The 19561-nt window shown below is 40.0% G+C and overlaps 1 protein-coding gene across 1 annotated transcript in view; it reads left to right on the top strand.

Annotated features, from left to right (window-relative positions):
* ccdc88b (coiled-coil domain containing 88B) overlaps positions 1–19561 on the top strand; it is a 54973-nt gene continuing 35412 nt past the window's right edge. Inside the window, exons 1-9 of the mRNA XM_083915216.1 lie at positions 1–70; positions 1370–1518; positions 2982–3090; positions 13108–13177; positions 13355–13413; positions 14708–14791; positions 15649–15789; positions 18051–18196; positions 18592–18673. Of these exons, the coding sequence (XP_083771342.1) occupies positions 11–70; positions 1370–1518; positions 2982–3090; positions 13108–13177; positions 13355–13413; positions 14708–14791; positions 15649–15789; positions 18051–18196; positions 18592–18673 (900 nt within the window). The 5' untranslated portion in view covers positions 1–10. The remainder of the gene's footprint in view (positions 71–1369; positions 1519–2981; positions 3091–13107; positions 13178–13354; positions 13414–14707; positions 14792–15648; positions 15790–18050; positions 18197–18591; positions 18674–19561) is intronic.

Here is a 19561-nt window from a genome sequence, read left to right as displayed (position 1 = left end):
TCTCACAACAATGGACTCAAACATTATGGAGATAATAGAGGAATTCATGGAAAGTGCGTTGGCGCAATGGGTACGTCATTTATCATTTATAATTTATCACGTCCAGTTACAGGAATAAAGGTCATCATTTCTAGAGGCAGAGAGAGGAGGAGGGTAAAGCAGGTGGATTGTGTGGAAGCTGTGTAGAAATAACCCTTGTATACGACGACCAGTTCTGCAGTATTATTTACAGTCACAAATACTTATGACATTGTTTATTATGTAGGTCGGCCTGCTTCAGTTGTACTCACCCAAATAAATATAAAAACAGGAGTTAAATAAATGGCAAAAATATAGCCTTGATACTGCTGGTTGGCTATTTTGTACAGAAAAACAAACACACTACTTCTCCTTTTGACAGTTTCCCTTGCCTCTTAATGACCAGCCCTTTTTCCTCTTAAAGCCTTGACACTTCCGTGTCCTTGGGCGGTTTCTGTTTTATACAAAGTTATCTGTGTATTCAAGAGATATTGTCTCACTAAAACCAGATGAGGATTTGTTGAATTTGTAACAGACTGGATTTCCAGCTGAGTTTTCCACATGGGAAAGCAATCAGCCTGAGGGGTTTCTTACCCATTCTGGTCAATGAGCGGTATTTACGATATAATGTCATACTGTGCTGAACCCTGTAGGGATACTGTCTTTATTCTTGCCCTGCTACAAAGAGGGGGGTCAGAGGTCAGGTTCAACAGGACGCCTGCAGCTGGCAGAGGTTTGCTTGAAGGCGTTTGAGCAGGGTGGTTATCCACTGACACGAGAGCTTTCACCCTGCTGAAGGACATCCGCTGTAACCCTGCCATCATATTTACCCTGGCACCCTATTTATCCTGTCACACAGGGGTCTGGAGCTGCTCTTCCTCACCTTATCAGCTGAGCCAACTCCAGCTTGTTTCTGTTTACAGACAGTGCAGTTTTTAGAAGGTGCAGGTGGGAATAAACCTCATTATATTGCAGTTTGCACAGCTCTTCTTAGCAGAGAGAGAGAGAGAGAGAGAGAGAGAGAGAGAGAGAGAGAGAGAGAGAGAGAGAGAGAGAGAGACAGAGAGAGAGAGAGAGAGAGAGAGAGACATTGGCTGCTGTCCTGCTTGGCTGCCTGTCACTGTGAAGTGCTTCCCAGTGTGAGAGCACAGAGCCCACCTGTCCAGACAGGTGCACTGACTCAAGTGGCTTCCTGTGTGAAAATGTTTGCACCTCTCCATCTCCCTCCTTGTCTCTCTCACTCATTCTGTCTCTCTCTGTACCTTCTTTCTGCTCCTAACTTGCTTGTCTTTCTCCACCTCCTGCACACACTTACACACACAACATAATAATCCCTCCCTGTCGTCCACAGGTTCACCTGTTTGAGAAGATGGTCGAGAGGGAGGATGGCGTCCCTCTCTACAGCCAGTATATGGAAGTAAACTCAATTTCCCAGAGTGCCCGGGATCGTTACATGAGGCTGACCAATGGGATTTTCCTCAATGAGATCATGAGGGTCATGTAAGATTGATAAAGATGTACTTGCTTCATTGCCTCGCAGCTAAAACAGACTGGAAAAGAAGAACTCATTTGATCAACATGTGATGGCATTTCGCAGTTAATCTGTAATGCAAGGGGAAAATAAAACAGTTTAAAGTGATAATTTGCAGCCATTTGAGGGACATTTTATGCTGATAAAATAACTGTGTAACCTTGCAGTTAGTTTCAAAAATTGGCCTTGGCTTTTATTAATATGCCAAAAAATGTAGAAATGGACAACCCATTCTCCATTTAAACCAACAGGCCACCTTTGAGTGAGGAAACATTTAAAAGCATTTAAATAACAAAGCATGACTTGCTTTTTTAGACATGTTCTGTTGAAATATCTCAACACTATTGGATTCATTGTAATGACATTTTGTACAGACATTCATGTTCCCCAGAGGATGGATCCTAATTACTTTGGTGATGCTTTGCTTTTAGTGCATGATATTAACATTTGTGTTTTTTTAAGGATGTGTGATCTGGCCTTTTTATTTGTCTAATTCTTTGTTTTATGACCAAATGCATGCAAAACTAATGACATTCTCTTTGTGTTTATTTCTCATTAGCATGTTAGCATGCTGACAGTAGTGTATATGTTTCCCTTCTCAATATCCTCTTGTACGACTCATTACGGAGACTGTTTGGGGTTTTATATTTTCAGCAATTATTTCTCCTTAAGTCAAATGTTTATGTTTCCCTGGGTTACTGTGGAAATCACCCACATCTTATAGCCTACTTTCTTGACTTTAGACACGAATATCTCCACAGTGACTGAACAGATTTTTACCATTCAAACTGCATTTGAAATGTTCATAGCTTTGTTAACGTTGTTCTTTTGTATTTTGAGCTGGAAGATGATCCTTATCAAATCACTTACAACATTATGTTATATCAAGAGACACACATGCCCTGGGAACAGGGATGATCCAATGCTGGCATGCTTAACTAAAATATTGAACACGGTAAACATGATTCTCAACATCAGCATGTCGTTATTGTTAACATGCTAGCATTAGCTCTTAGTTAGTTGTAAATAGCATTAATCACATTGTTCTGCCACCCGTGTAAAAGGATGGCACAAATGTACCCATCCACAAATTTCCAGTGAAACATGAAATTAGTTTCTGCATACACGCCACCCTGTTAACCATCTCTGCTGAAACCCTTATCTTTAGCAGAAAAATAAAAAAAACTTTTTTCACTCAACAAGACAAGATCTTAGTGAGTATTTGCCGGACAGCTGATTAATTTGTCCTGGCCTAAGCCACGTTATTTCAACTAATGATTGCATGTGGATTCTCGCCGCCTGCTACTGAGACTCATTAAAATTTCATTCACTCTGCTTGAATGCGCCGTTGCATGAGAATTTCTCATCTGGGCTGTTTGATCAAGCTGCAGTAAATAAACCGTGGTGTCTTTTCTGTTACTCTTCTGTTCAGAGACCCGAACCCCAAAGTGGAGCGTCTGTACGACAGTGAGGGAGATGATTACATGCTGAGAGTCCAGAACTTTTCTATTTTAAATCGACACATCAGAGCCTACTACCAGGTAGGGGGGAGTCACAGGGGGAAAGGGGGAGAGATGAAGGTGTTAGATCAGATAATCAGGAACTAAATCATAAGTGATGTTCTGAGGACGCACAGGTGTTTTCAAGAGGTAACATTTACACTCAAATGGATGAAACCCATTGAATGTAAAATGAATGAACTGCAGTTTCTCTTTTGACTTGTTTGACTGTATTTTTGTGCACTTTTAAAACAATATTCTATAATGAGCAGTTTTCATTTTTAGTGGTGAACTCAGAGAATTGTCATCCAATGTTGCAGTTCTCCTTAGCCCAATAGAGATGTTTAGTATCTTTTAGCTCATTTTGGTTTTATAGAATCCAGTTCTACAAGGCTATCTTATTTATTAGAGCTCCTCTAATAAACATTAACTTAACTTAAGTTGTGCTCAGGACCATATTAATGTTCAATTGTCGTTTATGGATGAGTATTATTAATAGGCTGCTTGCGGTATGGTTGTGGAAAGGGAGGGGTATTCAGTTGGTTGTAATCTGCGACCAAAACTGAATAATGTATCTCTTGGAAATTTTAAAGCTTTATTATCGGGTGTCTTTTATAATTGTTGTAAGTGTAATTCCTTGTTGTTATATGACTGTGTTGTTGATTGTTTTTTTATTATTATGAATGTTTCTTGTTCTCCGGTCTCTTGAAAAAGAGTTCCTAATCTCAATGAGACTGCCTGATGTGAAAGGGATATCAAAAATCAAATCAAAATGTAAATTAGTCACTTCTGGCTGGGAACTGTAGTATTTTCTATTAGGTTTATACTTTCGTCCAACAGTGAGTTGTTTGGCTCAGTTACTAAAGTTGACGTGCTTGCTGGCTTTTTTTGCCTGCAAAGGTTGTGTCCTGTGTAATTCATCCTTCTTCTTCACTCTCAGATGTTTGTTTTCTTGTGATTTCGTACCAGCTGCATGCTGCGTGAAACATCATCAACACACCAACTTGCTCTCTGTTAATTCTCACGCAAACGCTTACTCGGACATTACATAGACTTTCTAACAGGGTGCTGACAAGGTCAAATGAAACACAATCCATCTGCTTTCCAGACTAGCTCCGCACGGTAATGTCTTGCTAATTTCAGGTTTGCAGTGAATGTGTGGACAGGGCTTAATTAACACGTTATATATTGTATGTTTTATCCATAAAACGCCAAGATTCAAAAGCAACTTACTAGAGTCTCAGACTTGAATGTCTGTGTGAGTAAAACCTCTACAATTAAACCTAGGGTAGGATGTTTATTTTTGGCGTTGTTGGGCAAAAACATCCATCCAATCCAAGTGTTCTGAGAGAAAAATAGACTTCTGCACCTCCTCTTGGCTCAGGCTTCAGAATCTAGCCTGTGACGGGAGACTTTGGCCAATCACAGGTTATTTCAGAGAGAGAGAGCTTTTCTATTGGCTCAGGACAGAGAGGGGGGAGCTGCAGGAAGAGGTCTCGCTCTGCTTCAAATTTAGCTTTGTCACCTAATGCAGCTTTAATTGGATACTTTGATACCTTGTCAAACTCTGACATTAATATCTCAGCAGTAAGGCAAGTCATCACACAGGGATGAAATACTGAGACAGCGGACACAATCATTTACAAATGGTGGTTCTGGATCGAGCTCCATCTGATGTGTTTTAAGAAAACTGTCTTGAATAGCCACTTCACTTCACTTTCTCAATTATTTCCAGCAAAAAAACAACACTGGTGTGATGTTTTTTTTTCTGTGGATGGACTGAAATGAATCTCTCTTTAAAAAAATACTGAATATTCTTCTAAAAAATAACTCAGGGCCACACCAAATGGCGAGGGAGAGAGGGGGATGGAGGAGGGCTGGAGAAGCAGTTGTCTGGCTGTAAGGTAGTAAGAACAAGATGAAGCTCAACTATCAGTCTCGACACACAAGTATTTTGCTTCACGATACTGTGGAAAGTTTGAAGAGTATGCAGGGGGCGATGGAGTATTTGAACAAAAGAAAAGATGAAACAGAACATTTCCATCCTCGGTAAACGTGTCCCTGCTTATTATCGGGCAAATGGGGTGAGAGTAAGCGGAGGAGTGGGGAGCTGAATTCTATAGCAGCAGTTGTAGGGGGTTGAGGAATGAAAGTGAATAAAATCAAATAGCTGTATCGTGGATTTGTGGTTTGTATACACGCCTGTGGCCACGCAGGAAATGACACAATTCTTTCCCCCGGACGATGATTCAAAGGCCTCTGTTCTCAGCAACAGAAAACCTCCCCAAGCATGAGTCAGGTGGACTGAACATGCGCTGTTCAGCCTTGTCACAACATGAGAACACGAGTCTACAAGGTTTCACTTCCTAATTTTTAGTGAATCACTAATGTCGCTTGAAGGCGTAGGGCAGCACAAAACGCCAGCGCTCATTTGGAAGCTCATATCAGTCGACGTTACACTATAATTTCACCTGGTGCACTCAGAATAGACTCCACTCCTCGCTGTGGAAGCTTTAGTTCCACTTCTGTCATGGTTTAACTTCTCTCTGCCTTTTTTCTACTGCTGTGTGTGTGTGTGTGTGTGTGTGTGTGTGTGTGTGTGTTACAATGACAGGAGTGTGGTGAGTGTAAGCCACAGCAACAGTCTGCAGCCTGGAAGGACATTTTTCTTTTGCTTCTCTTATTCAATATTAACAATACAGACACTGAACTATTTGTGTAGAAGATACAGGCGCAAAATATGCTCATCATTACTGTTCAAGTGTAATTTAAAAACACTGTGTGGCTGTTAATATTGTACTTTGTTGTTTGTTCTATACTGTTCAGGGCCTGTATTCTCAAAACCTCTTAATACTTGTCATTTAATAAATACACCATCAATGCACAAATTAGATGAAATTTTGTTAACTTGGCTCACAGAGGAGTGGACACGTAAAGATATCTTAAATTCAAATATTCACAGAATTTAAAAGACAGAATATAAAAGCTGATATAACTTAACCAAGGTTAAAATATTTAGGCTATTAAAGCTACTAACTTGCTAATTTAGTAGTAACTATTTAAAAAACGGGCACGTCAGTTCTAATTTTAGTATCCTAAGTCCTAAGTATCGAAGTCCTAAGTATCTCACAAAGCATTTTAGAGCTGAAAGCAGCAAAGTTAGAAGTTAAAGTTATAGAAGTAGTCAAGACAACACCTAAGTCGCTCAGAGGAAATGACAAACAATCCTAAAATGTCTGCGGCTGCCTCGTAATCGCATCATTTACAAAACCTTTAATAATACTGAGCTTTTAGAAAAGTATTGCTTGTTTTTTGCAGTCATCCCAACTCCAAACTTTCCTTTAACATAATGCCCTTGTCACGGTTGAAGCTGGCAGGTGGACCCAAATGCAGAAACAGCACAGTGAAGACACGCAAACTAAAAAACAAACTGTTTATTTCCCCAAACAAGGAACCCAAACCAAAGCTCAGGGAAAAACACAGGCTGAGCACGAGGATGAAAACAGGCTTTGACACAGGAAAAATCGACAACAAAGTGACAGGAAACAAAATGGGAAAAAGAGTATATATATATACAGACAGGACTAATCGCAGAACGAGACACAGCTGGGGAGGGCAGGGAACAGGAACACAGAGGGACACAATGATTGGGTAACGAGACAAGGACAGACAACAGAGGACGCTGACACGCGGAAATACAAAACAGGTGTGCAAGGGAACACAAGCAGGGCCACAGGAGAGACATTTCAAAATAAAACAGGAAACAAACCAAAGCAAAAAGCAAAAACTTTACTTGTGTCCAGTTTGTTTTTTATTTGCACCTCTCACTTTTAGCCATGGTTATTGAAGCCTTAATATTCAATCAATATTGAATCATATATTAAAATCTTTGTATGTATAAAAGCGTATATATTATATAATTAATTATATAGTATATAGTATATTAATTAATTAATTAATTCAATTTTATTTAAAGTGCCAAATCATAACAAAAGTTATCTCAGGACACTTTACAGAGTAGGTATAGACCACACTCTATGACTTATTTATGATTTACATAGACCCAACAATTCCCCCGTAGAGTACGGTGGCGTTGAAAACCTTCCCTATAACAGGCAGGAACGTCAGACAGACCCAGCTCTGTGGAGGACGGCCATCTGTCTTGACCGGTTGGGTACGAAGAAAAGGAGAGAGAAAGAGTGAAAAAACGGACAGATGGACAGAGAGAGACAAAGACAGACACAAAGACAGAGACAGACACACTTCCAGTAACTATAAGTGGTGAGGTCAAATGTTTTGTGAATACAGGCCCCTTTCTATTCTACTCTGTTCTATTCTAAAATCTCTTGTTTGTTCTTTTCTAGTCTATTCTATAATATCTCGTTCTATTATATTGTAGTCTATTATATTATATTATATATTGTTTGTTCTATTATCTTCTATTCTAGTCTAGTCTTTTATATTATATAATATATTGTTTGTTCTATTCTATTGTTCTGTAGTTGTTTGCCTTCTCTGTCCTGTTGTATTCTACTCGCTTGTCTGCTCTGCTCTCTCTGTTCTTGTTGTGCTGTTCTTTTCTATTCTATTCTGTTTGTATTATTTTATTCTGGTCCGTTCTCATCTATTCTGCTCTGAGTATTTTCTTCTCTTCACTTCAGTCCCATTTTATCCTGTCTTTCTATTCTATTCTATTAGGATTTAAAATGTTAATATATCTTGCCTTCTAATTTATTGACCCTCTACATTTAAATTAGCAAGATCTTTTTAAAAGCTGCTGATTATCCAATAAATAATTTTTTAATTAACATTAAACACAAAAGATTAAAGCTGCAGTAGGCAAGTCTGGCAGATCGAATTGACTCGAATGTTCACAATCTCACGGCCCTCCCCGACTACCACTGAGCTCCTCCGCGCTCTCTAATCGGGTGCTCGTCAGTGCTAGTGCACCAGATTCCTGTGAACGCGCCTAGGTCTTCTCTCATCAATAAATATTCAATATTCAGTTTTTATGTGTGCAGTGTTTCGCTGGACAGACAACGAGCAAGCAGCGCGCGTATTGCTTAACCACATATTGCGTCAATGTGCACAGCTGGTAATCAAAGTGTTTTAGCAGACGACGTTTGTTGCAAAGTCTGAGAATTTTACACTGGCAGTGTGATCAAGAAGTCCTGGTGAATGCTTTTTAAGTAGACTGTAATAAATAATTAAGTGTATTTTTCGGTGCGATATGCACACTATTGTTCAATATAATAGTACCAGCAAGAAATAGAAACTGCTATCACCCCTGGTCACACTGCTGGTCCTAACATAACCATAACTGATTTGTCCAATTTAAAGTTAACTACAGATGCCCACTGGGCTGAAATCAAAATACAACTTTACATTAATAAGCAGTAAGAGCTGCAAAACACGTTTCTGCTCATTCTCAATTGTAACATGTGTCAGGGGGGATCTGTGGCGTGTGCACGAACTGTGAACTGCGCTGAGTGGTCAGGATGACACGGGCGCTGTTGATCTTTGCAAAACAAACAACAGGCCCTACATGCACGTAGAGGCTTTTTTTTTTCTAAGACTGGAAGATTTATGTTGTTCTATCGGAACATAATGTCGGCTTTAGTGAATATGATCAAACAAATGTTGCCGAATGGGACTTTCGAGGAAAATCGAGATAGTCAGCAGAAGCCTTGAAAATCAAAACTGTCTGTCGGACATGAAGTGAAATCGACAATAGAAAAACTGAATTTGGAAAAGATTATTTTGCTGAAGGATTTTAATTATCTTCAGCGCTGCGACCACCAACTTCATGAAAATCAAATTCAGGACTTTTTTTTTTATACAACAGTAGATTATTTTACGAGGCACCAGAAAAATAAACTAACCTTGAGAGAACAGATAATTGCTCCATGTATTTCTCACACTGTTAATCTCTTCTTTAAGCAGGATGTGTAATTGTGACAAATCATGATGTATAAAAGAGAGACTTGAGCAAACACCCCCAGTATTTATTCTGGCTGGATGACTCGAGGATGTTAGCAACAACAAAAGCATCTGCTACATAATTTCTAGTCTGGCTATTCTCTTGCAGAAGGGTGTTTGGCATCCTGAACCATGAGCTGAACGATGACCAACACAGAGCTGCAGTGGCTAATATCCCACATGCCCTGAAGGAGCACACACTTCAGGTTGGCTGCACATGCTTCTGATGCCAAACTCACATGATGGAGTTGCTGGAGGGAGTGCCTGGCTGCCTCTTGGTACATTTCCTTTCTCACTGTACAGTTTATAAATTACAGTAAGCAGCAGCAGAGAGAGCTGTAATTGCGACTTGCTTCTGGTGATTTTGCACTGATGGATGGCAGGAGGATGTAAACAGTATTTTAGAGTAGTTGGGAAAGGAGCAAGCCAATGTCAGCGTGTGGCTCTTTGTCAGAAACATTTTTTAATTAACAGGGAAATTGTTCGGAAGACCAACTTAATAAACTTATAAAGTATCAAGCGGAAATGACTTTGCCGAACTTCTTTTAGTGGAGTCATATGTCTGCTACTCTGGTGTGGCACTAGATGGAAATGTAGGAGGAGGAGGAGCCAAGCACTGCACGTCCTCATATGACAAATGCTTGTTTTTGTTGCCAGAAAAGCCAGGTTTCTGAGGCGTCTGCCATCCAGCCTGATTAAACGTCATTTAGAATCTGCTAGGACATTTGTCCAATATCTTGACGCAGGAAATACAGCTCACAGAAACAAGCTGACCACAGTGTTGGCAGGCCCTCTGTGAGTCCTGAATCACCCCATTAACTCCTCCACACATTGTAAATGTTATCTAGCACAAGACCATTACATGCAGATTCAAGAGCGTATTATAATATTTAACCAGAGGAGATTTAATGGCTATAAATTCTATTTTTATTTTTTTAAATTTTCAATTTGGAAAAAGCTTTTCTGCATCAAACACAAACCCTCAGGTGAGACGATAGTGTTATTATAACCAACAATGAAAGGTCATTACTGGGCAGTTAAAGCTGCATATTGCATGCATGGTTACCAAAACAGTCACATCACAATTCATCTCTATTAACAGATTCTGCACAGGACTGTAGAATCTGGAGGCAATGGGACAAGATCTGGGTAGTGGAATTGGTCTGGTTTTATACTCAGAGTGCTATTTACCAATCACGTTTGAGCAGGCTTTGGTTGCATGCAGGTAAACGGTCCGCGTGGTTCTGGCTGCCATGCAATCACGCTCAATCTGCTACTATATGACAATGATTAAGCTTGGAGGACACAAGGAGGCTGGAGCAGTGTGTTGTGGTTGAAGTTAACACAAGCAGGTTGTTCAGGCTGGTTTTGGTGAGGCAGTGAAAACAAGAGAAACATGTCAACAAAAGAAACAATATAAAAAGAAAAGCTAGCCCTTGCTTTTAAACAGGAAGTTCCCCCTGTAGACAAACCAAAGTTAGTATTTTTAATCATTATAAGTCATTTAGGTCATTAAGGCTATTCCATGAAACAATGACACCCCTCCCCTGTACCCTAACGTGGTAAAGTCTGAGTTCCCTCTTCTATAAAGCCTATTGGAAGCGCTAACTCCCTGATTGGCTGTTTGTTTGGGCCCATGACTGGCAGATAACATGGATGGTAGAGACTTTCAATGGTGTATCAAAAACACAAACAATCTGAATGTTGACAGTATGCACTAAAACGTATCTGTAAACCTACTCCTGTAAGGCGTGGGTGAGCACTTGACACACAACATGCTTTGTTCAGACACCGAAACATGTTCCTGATAAAGTAAATTCACGTTGAGTTAGTTAAAATATGCCCCCTCCAAAACTGAGGATGTGTGACGCTCCAGTAAAGCTGGTCAGTTTTTAGCATTGTTTGTTTGCCAGTATTTGGTGGTGACAGGAAATGAGGGAAGACATGCAAGAAAAGTATACAGGCAGACGCAAACTCGGTTATTGCATACTGATGATGCAATTATATGATGAGTGCCTTCAACTCCTTGGCTGCCAGGATGCTCTATAAACAAATGTTTTGGAAAACAATCCCTTAAATTTAATTATTCAATTTGATTTTATTATGACCCAGTTACATTATGAGCTGGACCTTTAACAGTAAATAAACAATACAACAATAAACTTCTATCTTACAATCGTTCTGTTAACAAACATCTTTATACTGCTATTTATTTTACTTGTCAGCCAACAGACCAATGGTGAAACATCTGTTACACATGAAAAAACCATAATAAAATTAAACAATAATCAAAGCCATGTTATTGTATCAGTCAGGCTCTAGTAAGTAGCTTATTGTCTGTCGTCATCTTTGGTTTGTTGCTACTTATGGGTTCTGGTTGTGCATGACGTCAGTTGGGATCTTTGTGGTTAATTGTTAATGTGCCGTGTCTGCCTTGCTGTCACATTACCCATATTATGCATATCTTTTAGCCGCAAGGGGAAGAATAGGATCAGGGATTTTGTTATTCACTCATCAGATAGTTTTTTAAATGTTTTATTGCCGACAAAGAATACTGAGAAGGACTTATAGTGAAATATATCAAATCTATTTTATACAAAGACTGCTTAACCTGGAAGGATGAACGAAAAAGTCACTGTTATCGGATATCAGCTTTGTTTACACCATAAACTGCAGGAGGCTGGTGGAAAGTTTTTCTGTTGTTGTTTATCCAGGTTTACTGTGGGCAGACAGACAGGATGGACGGCCAATCACTTCAGGGTTTTTGTTTTTCAGTTAAAGGAGAAGTGTGTAGGGTTTGGTGGCATCTAGTCGTGAAGGTGCAGATTGCAACCAACTGGATACTGCCCCTCCTTGTTAACAGATGGGACATGGGCCAAACTAAAAACTCAAATTACACCTCAAATAAGGTTTTCCCAAAGATGGTTTCTCTCGATGAAGGTAGTTTCCATCACATTGATGTTTGTTAAAGTGTTAATTTTTCTGATGTGTTTGGTTTTAAATAGTTATTTGATGCTAAAAAAAAAGGATGAAACATTGTGATTAAAAGAAGAGATTGGACTTTGATGTCGTGACTCTATCACACGATCACTATTGCACACACTCGGTTGCAAATGTACAACATGGTGGCACCCGTATCTGGGATATTTTGGCTTCAGTTTACTTTTATTACGGTAGCATTCAGGTAACGTGACAATACAAAAGGCCCTCTCTAGAGCCATTGGTTTCATGGCACACTGTGGAAGAGGACCCGCTCTCTCTCTAGATAGGAATGAGGGCTTGGCAGTTGCCAGGTTGCCATTGGCAACCATTTTGAGAAAATGTCGCCACCATTTTTTAACATATGAAAAAGGATGGAAAACAGAAAAACGTGCTTCTCAAAATATATCCATTTTAAATATTTGTTGCATTAATGATATTTAAATATTTGCATTTACAGTCAAGGGCGACTGTGCTCAGTGGCAGATCGGCGGTTCGATCCCCACCTCCCCTGGTCCACATGTCGAAGTGTCCTTGGGCAAGACACTGAACCCCGAATTGCTCCTCGCGCTGCGCATGGCTGTGTAAATGTGGTGTGAATGATTAGATTAGAGGGTATGTAGATGTCCACTGCCATCAGTGTGAATGTCTGTGTGAACGGGTGAATGTGACAAACACTGTGAAAGCGCCTTGAGTAGTCAGAAGACTAGAAAGGAGCTATATAAGTACCATTTACCATTACAACCAAACACTGAAGCTGCATTTGTGTTATTTATGTATTAGAGATAATGGTCAGGCAAATTAAGTTGCTTGACTTGGGAGATGAAAAGTTCGACTGAATTGATCAACCAGAGGAAGCTGAACGATAAACAAAAAGGACATTTGTAGATTTTGTGGTCTTTTATTGCACATATGTATGATTAACTGCATAATAATTTAATAAATCTAAAATGGCAACCATATTTTCTGTTTTTGCAACCAAAAGCTGATGGTAACCATTTTAAAAGTTAGTGTTGAGCTTTGCAAATAGAAGCAAATATTAGAGCCCTCTAAATCCTCCTCACTGCTCCTTTAACTCTTCACACGTTTTCTGTTCTTCAGGAAGACCTGCAGCAGTTGATACTGATGCCTCTCCCAAACGTTGCCATTCTGGGGCAGGACCCCCTAACAGGTACAAGAATAGCGCCATGTCTCTCAGCAGCAAGAAAGTCATTATACTTTATATACGAGTCCATATCTCTGCTATCTGTGAAACACATTAAGGTGTTAATGATAGGAGGATGGTGGCGGGGGCTGGAGGTGATGATGATGATAATGATGGTGAAGACAGTTATTTCTGTGTCCTCAGAGGCAGCCGTGGAAGAGCTCCGGCGACTGCTGCTGCTCTTACTAGGATGTGCTGTGCAGGTGATCTCACACTCACATGACCATCAAGCTCTTTGAAGGTCAATAACAACACCGGTGTTGTTTTACTGAACCTGCACTGGAAGACTAGTATTTTACTTTTTTAGCCATGGAAGTGTAGTGGTCAGTCTGTCCATGTTTTATTCCAGCCATTTAATGCAGAGTAAAATTATTATTGGATGGTGTATCCTTGGTCCCCAAATAATGGATCCAAATGACCTTTTTTCAGTCTACTGTAGGCCCAGTTTCTTCTTAACCATAAATCCACGACAGGATTTAGGATCTAACGGTGACACGGGTCGGGAGCTTTGTGAAACTGAACTTGATTGCTCTTCCTCGACGACCGGATGTGTGTCACAGTGAACTTTAACTGAATTGCTGAATGTCGAAGCAGAAAGTTGAATTTTCAGTGTTGATCACATACATTTTCATAGCAAGTGAATTCGACTTCAGTCTACAGCTTTTATTCAAGCTTCAAGTATTTCAAATTCAATGTAAATGATTTCAATTCAGTTTCTAGTGACACACATTTCTGCCCATAGAAAAGCAGCAAATCATCTCACTGGACGTGTCGAAACTAGAGAATGTTTCTTGAGTCAGTTTTCTAAATAGTTGCAGATTACATTTTTCAGTCAGTCAAACTAATCTTTTAAATTATCGGGTGTGTAAACTGTATTCTAAGGATGGATTTTAATCTAATACACACACACACACATACACACACACACACACACACACACACACACACACACACACACACACACACACAGACTCACACACATACACACACACACACACACACACACACACACACACACACACACACACGCACACACAGACTCACACACATACACACACACACACACACACACACACACACACACACACACACACACACACACACACACACACACACACACACACACACACACACACACACACACACACACACACACACGTAGGTCACTTTTCATTGTATGCAAATGCAATGACAATAAAGGCTATTCTATTCTTTTGGGGACATCACTTACTGTACTTCCTGGAGACTTACCCTAAACCTAACTTGCCTAACCTTTACCCCCATAATCACCTCTTTCCAATTAACTGGATTTTAGTCTGGATTCGGTCCCCGAAGTTAGCCTAAGTCAGGCGCGCGCACACACACACACACACACACACACACACACACACACACACACACACACACACACACACACACACACACACACACACACACACACACACACACACACACACACACACACCCTGACTCCAATGTATCCCTCTGTGTCTGCAGTGTGAGGAGAAGGAGACGTTCATTCAGCAGATCCAGTCCCTGGACATTGAGACCCAGGCAGCCATTGCCAGCTGTATCCAGCAGGTACATTCAAATGTGTAATTAATTCAATCAAGAATGGCTATGAATATAAGAGGCATTCAGCGACTGACCATCAGTATGAAGAGATATTATCCAGAGGAGACGCTTCCAAGAGGATATTTGTTCCGAAATATGAGTTAGCAAAGAATTTCTTCCCTGTCAGGCCTAAAGGCAAAGAGAGTGAAACTATTGTATCTTCTGCTGGCGCTTCAGGTAAGTGTGAAAATGAGCTACTTGTTATTCTGCTGGCTGCCTCTTAAGGACCTCTGAGTGCACCTTGCTGCCAGTGTAGGATGCATCCTCCACCTCTGCACCTCCACCTCTGTCACATCATCCTCTCCTTCATCTTTTTTCTGTCATTCTCCGCCGTCCTCTCCAATATAGCATGAATGCCAAATTGTACTCTTGTGAAAGACCCCCCGTGAGAAATTGCCTGCATTACAAAAACAGCATGTTGCATACCAGCGTGCCTGAATTACAGTAGCAGCATGTTGCCCACCAGCCTCTTTTTGTGCCAGGTTTCTCAGCCTCATAAATCATGGAAGTGAGAGGTGCTCTTCCTGTGTGGAAGGATGCACCCCCTGCTTGCTGTTCATATGCCTTCCACCCGAGGACATTACAAACCTGTCTACATAATCATTAGTTTTGCATGTATTAGTCTTGCTTTTTTTGGACACGCAGGTACATTCACATAGAAATGTGAGAAATCTTTTTTTCCCCTTTAAAAAACAAATGCTTGGTATTCACAAAGCCTTTCACACTGCCTGGATTGTTTGACCCCAGATCTGCCATTTTGTGTCAGGTTTCCCAGATGCACGTTGATCTTATCATGTAACGTGAGAAACTGTGTCCTGCTGCAGGTGACTCAGGATCCTCGCATGGTGCTGCCGCTGAGGTGGGAGGAGCTGGTGGAGGTCGAAGGTGCAGATTTACAGCTCGTGTTCAGCTCTATGGCCAAACAGATCCAAAGCCTGCTGGCACAGAAAGACACACACCTTGAGGTATGCACACTTAAAGGAGTAGTTTGACATCTTTTTCGTTTTCCCGCCGAGATTTAGGTGAACAGATTGATACCACTCTCATGTCTGTACATGTGGTAAAGATGAGCCTACAGCCAGCAGCCGGTTAGTTTAGAATAAAGACTGGAAACAGTAGCCTCTTTGGCAGCAAGATGTTACTGCAGGTAGCGTCTTTCAGAGCCCTCCATCTTGTCACGTTCACGGTCGGTATGTGTGTTGACAATTTTTATATTTTTTGCTCTTTTGTAGACTTTATTGAAACACAATCACCTCTCTATTTCCAGTCCGTCCCCTCTATGTTACCCTCTTAAATCCATACACACACACACACATGTTCCTATTACACTTTTGCCCTTACTACAAGCCTGACTCAGAAGTTGGAAGTTCCTGATTTCTGATTACAAGTGAACTCAGCATAACCGTCCGTTGTCAGCAAAGTCACTAACATGGCGGCCTATTTACATCTAGGGAGGAAATGTCGCCACAGACACACAGATTGTAATACTCAGCACAAAGGCAAGTAAAATGCTTTAATTGGTGATATGATCAAGCACCATTGTTTTAATTTACTTTTTGATGTGATTTAAAAGACAATTTATTAGATGAAAATCTTTACATCTTTACTGTACAGACTTGCCATTCATATTGATCATATCCAAGTGTATTCCCCAAAATGTTGAAATATCATGTAGTAATGTTTTTTACAAATACTGGAATATACTCTGAATGCAATGCAGTCATACCCGACCTACTGAATGATACAAGTGATTGGACACATTGGACACTAAACTGCTGTATTACTTGATGTACAGGCCATATACATCTGCTCAGACAGATGGAGTCAGACATTCATATTTTTTTTGTTCCTTAAAAGTATTTAATCATAAGTTTTTTGGTGACTCAGGCACAAAGACTATGACAGTAACGTCCCTGGTTCGATTCCTACTGCGGATCTTAGATGCAGAAATTAATTGGTTTGATATTTTCCCATTACTCCAATATGGTAATAAGAACATTCTGCTTTTATGAAGCTATAAAATGAAATTAACTGAAAATTAGGACATGCATAAGTAGCTTCTTGTTTCATTAGGGCTTAACTGCGGCACATATTTGATAAACATTTTATGTCTGATGCTGCCCAGATCTGGTATTCAGTGTATTATTTACACTCACAGCTGCAGTAATTCTGCCTTTTAGCCAAAACAACAACAACATCCTGATATAAAAATGGTACCTCAATGGAGTAGGCAGCATGTTTTCAGGATGTCGGTCCGCCTGTCTATCTAGTTCTTGTGAACCCGATCTTTGAACTTATTCGATTTTGGAAGTCAAAGGAAGCATCTTTGGCAATAACTCAAGAATTCCTATGTCTATTATGACAACATTTCACACAAATGTCTAACAGGATAAAATGATGAAGTGATGACATTTTGAGTCCAAAAGGTCAACTTCACTGTGTCATAATAATGTTTCTGTCCATTATTCAACACCATAACTCAGAAACAGAAGGGGAGACCCATGGTCGGATACTGTGGTGATTGTTTAGATGTTCTGTGCTGACGGTTTGAAGAAGAAGCATCCACGTTCCACCAAAAGATACACTTAATACTTATTAAAAATTTCTTACAAAGTCCTCATTACATATATTATGTAAGTCCGGACAGTTTGGATGTAAACTGCAGCTTCAAAAGACACAGACCCTAATAATTACCTCATATATGAGTGTGTTTCTTCATATGACAGCATGCTAAAATCCACTGGCGTTCCACTGAGATATTTTACCAGCTTTTGTGGGACTAAAAGGCATTATTAAAGAGATTATCTCTGTTTTTAACAGTGAATATTATTCTCAACCTTTAGCTACAACCTTAATGAGATCAGAGCAACATAAGATATCCAATTTTGATCCAATCATTTCCACCGACTCAAATAAGCCGCGATGAAGCAAGGACTCATTCTGTGCATCTGTATTTTAGTAGTGTGACTGCAAAAACAGAAGAAAAGTTATTTTACATTAATGTAGTAGAAAAACTAATTAAAAACAGTATATATACAGTATATATAAAACACTGTCACTTTACTTGCAGTCAGTTCAATATGAACAGACAAACCCATTTGAGTATCCAACACTGCTGTAATTCTCCCATATTTTATCTTGTGTTTCTCTCGCTCTCTCTCTAAATCTTTTCTCTCCTCCTCTTTGTTCTTTGCCACATCTCTCTCTCGCGCTACCTCTCCCCCAGAGGATAACAGAGCTGTGTCGGGAGCGGGAGGCCCACACTGACTCAACCACGGTGCCGCTGGGTGGTCACAGCGAGGAGCCCCCCCAAGGTCTGGCTCTCCAGCTGGCAGACAGCAAGGCCAAACTCCGCCGCCTTAAACAACAACTGTGAGGGTTTGTGTGTGTGTGTGTGTGTGTGTGTGTTTGTGTGTGTGTGTGTGTGTGTGTGTGTGTGTGTGTGTGTGTGTGAGTGTGTGCGTGTGTGTGTGATAAAAAAAAACCTCAAGAAAACTTTAAGGAAAGTTTTGATAAAGGCAGCAGATACTCAGCAGCGAGTTAGGAACAAACAGGTACTCAAAGGTCACTGGTGGCAAATTATAACGTTTGCATATATATATAAATATATATATATATATATATATAAAACTTTTTTTTATTTCTACCAAATTGCTTTAATCTTATTTTTTTATCAGCCAGTGTATAACCAATGCAAAATACTGTTTTGAGAAATTGTGTAATTGCTCCTTTTTTTAATGCTGATTGTTTTATGTTTGTTTCTTTAGGGAAGATAAAGGTGATCAGATTCTGGATTACAACCTGGAGATTCAAACCATGGAGGACCAGCTTAAGAAACTTCAAAAAGAGGTACAGACAGCCATGTTTGTAATCTCTGTCAAAGAGACAGAGATACCGTTGCTTTGAATACACAGAAAGAGAAGAAACAAGCACGACCAGTATTTTAGCACAGCCAACAGCACAAAACACAGGTGGATTTTAATAGCCAATAAGTCGATTCCTTTCATATTTAGCAGCAATTAGACTACACACATCGAACCCAACTACAATTTAGTTCAGAGGGACATTGTTGTTAACTTGCAGAATCCAGAATAAACAACAGGAATGTTCCTGGGACAGGGCTGCCTCGTTTAAAATGTCATAGTGCTAAATTTACTTACAATAGAATCAAACATTTTCCTCATGCATGAATGTTTTCTTATTCGTCTCTTATATTTGTTCCTGCACAAAGAGGATCTTGCGTGGGATTCATGAACCATGCACTGTAAGGGTAAGAACAACTCTGTTCTTACCCTGCTGAGCATGTCGATGAATCACACTTGATCTTAGATCCGAGGTGTGTTCCAGGAAGTTTAAAACGCCCCATTCAAGCCATATAAGGGCAGCAGACTTCAGTGCCATGTGCAAACCACAAGCCAACAAGCCACTGTCACGTTAAACTGAGATGACAGAAGAGCAGAAAGAAAAACGAGCGGAAATACCTAATCAGGATAAGAAATACTGAAGGACAGCGAAAAGAAAATACATGTTTCTTATGCAGAGATGCAAACTTTATTAAATATAATTCAGTTTAGACGACTCTTCAGTATATTTCGTCCAGTTTTTAAAAAATGTATGACACAAGAAACAAATGAAACTTTAAAAAACAAGAAATAAAAACCCTTTATCACACACACACACACACACACACACACACACACACACACACACACACACACACACACACACACACACACA

This window comes from Echiichthys vipera (assembly GCF_963691815.1).
Source record: "Echiichthys vipera genome assembly, chromosome: 6".
Classification (NCBI taxonomy): Eukaryota; Metazoa; Chordata; class Actinopteri; order Perciformes; family Trachinidae; genus Echiichthys; species Echiichthys vipera.
The sequence above is the reverse complement of the archived record's forward strand: the minus strand, read 5'-3'. Positions and strand labels throughout refer to the sequence as shown.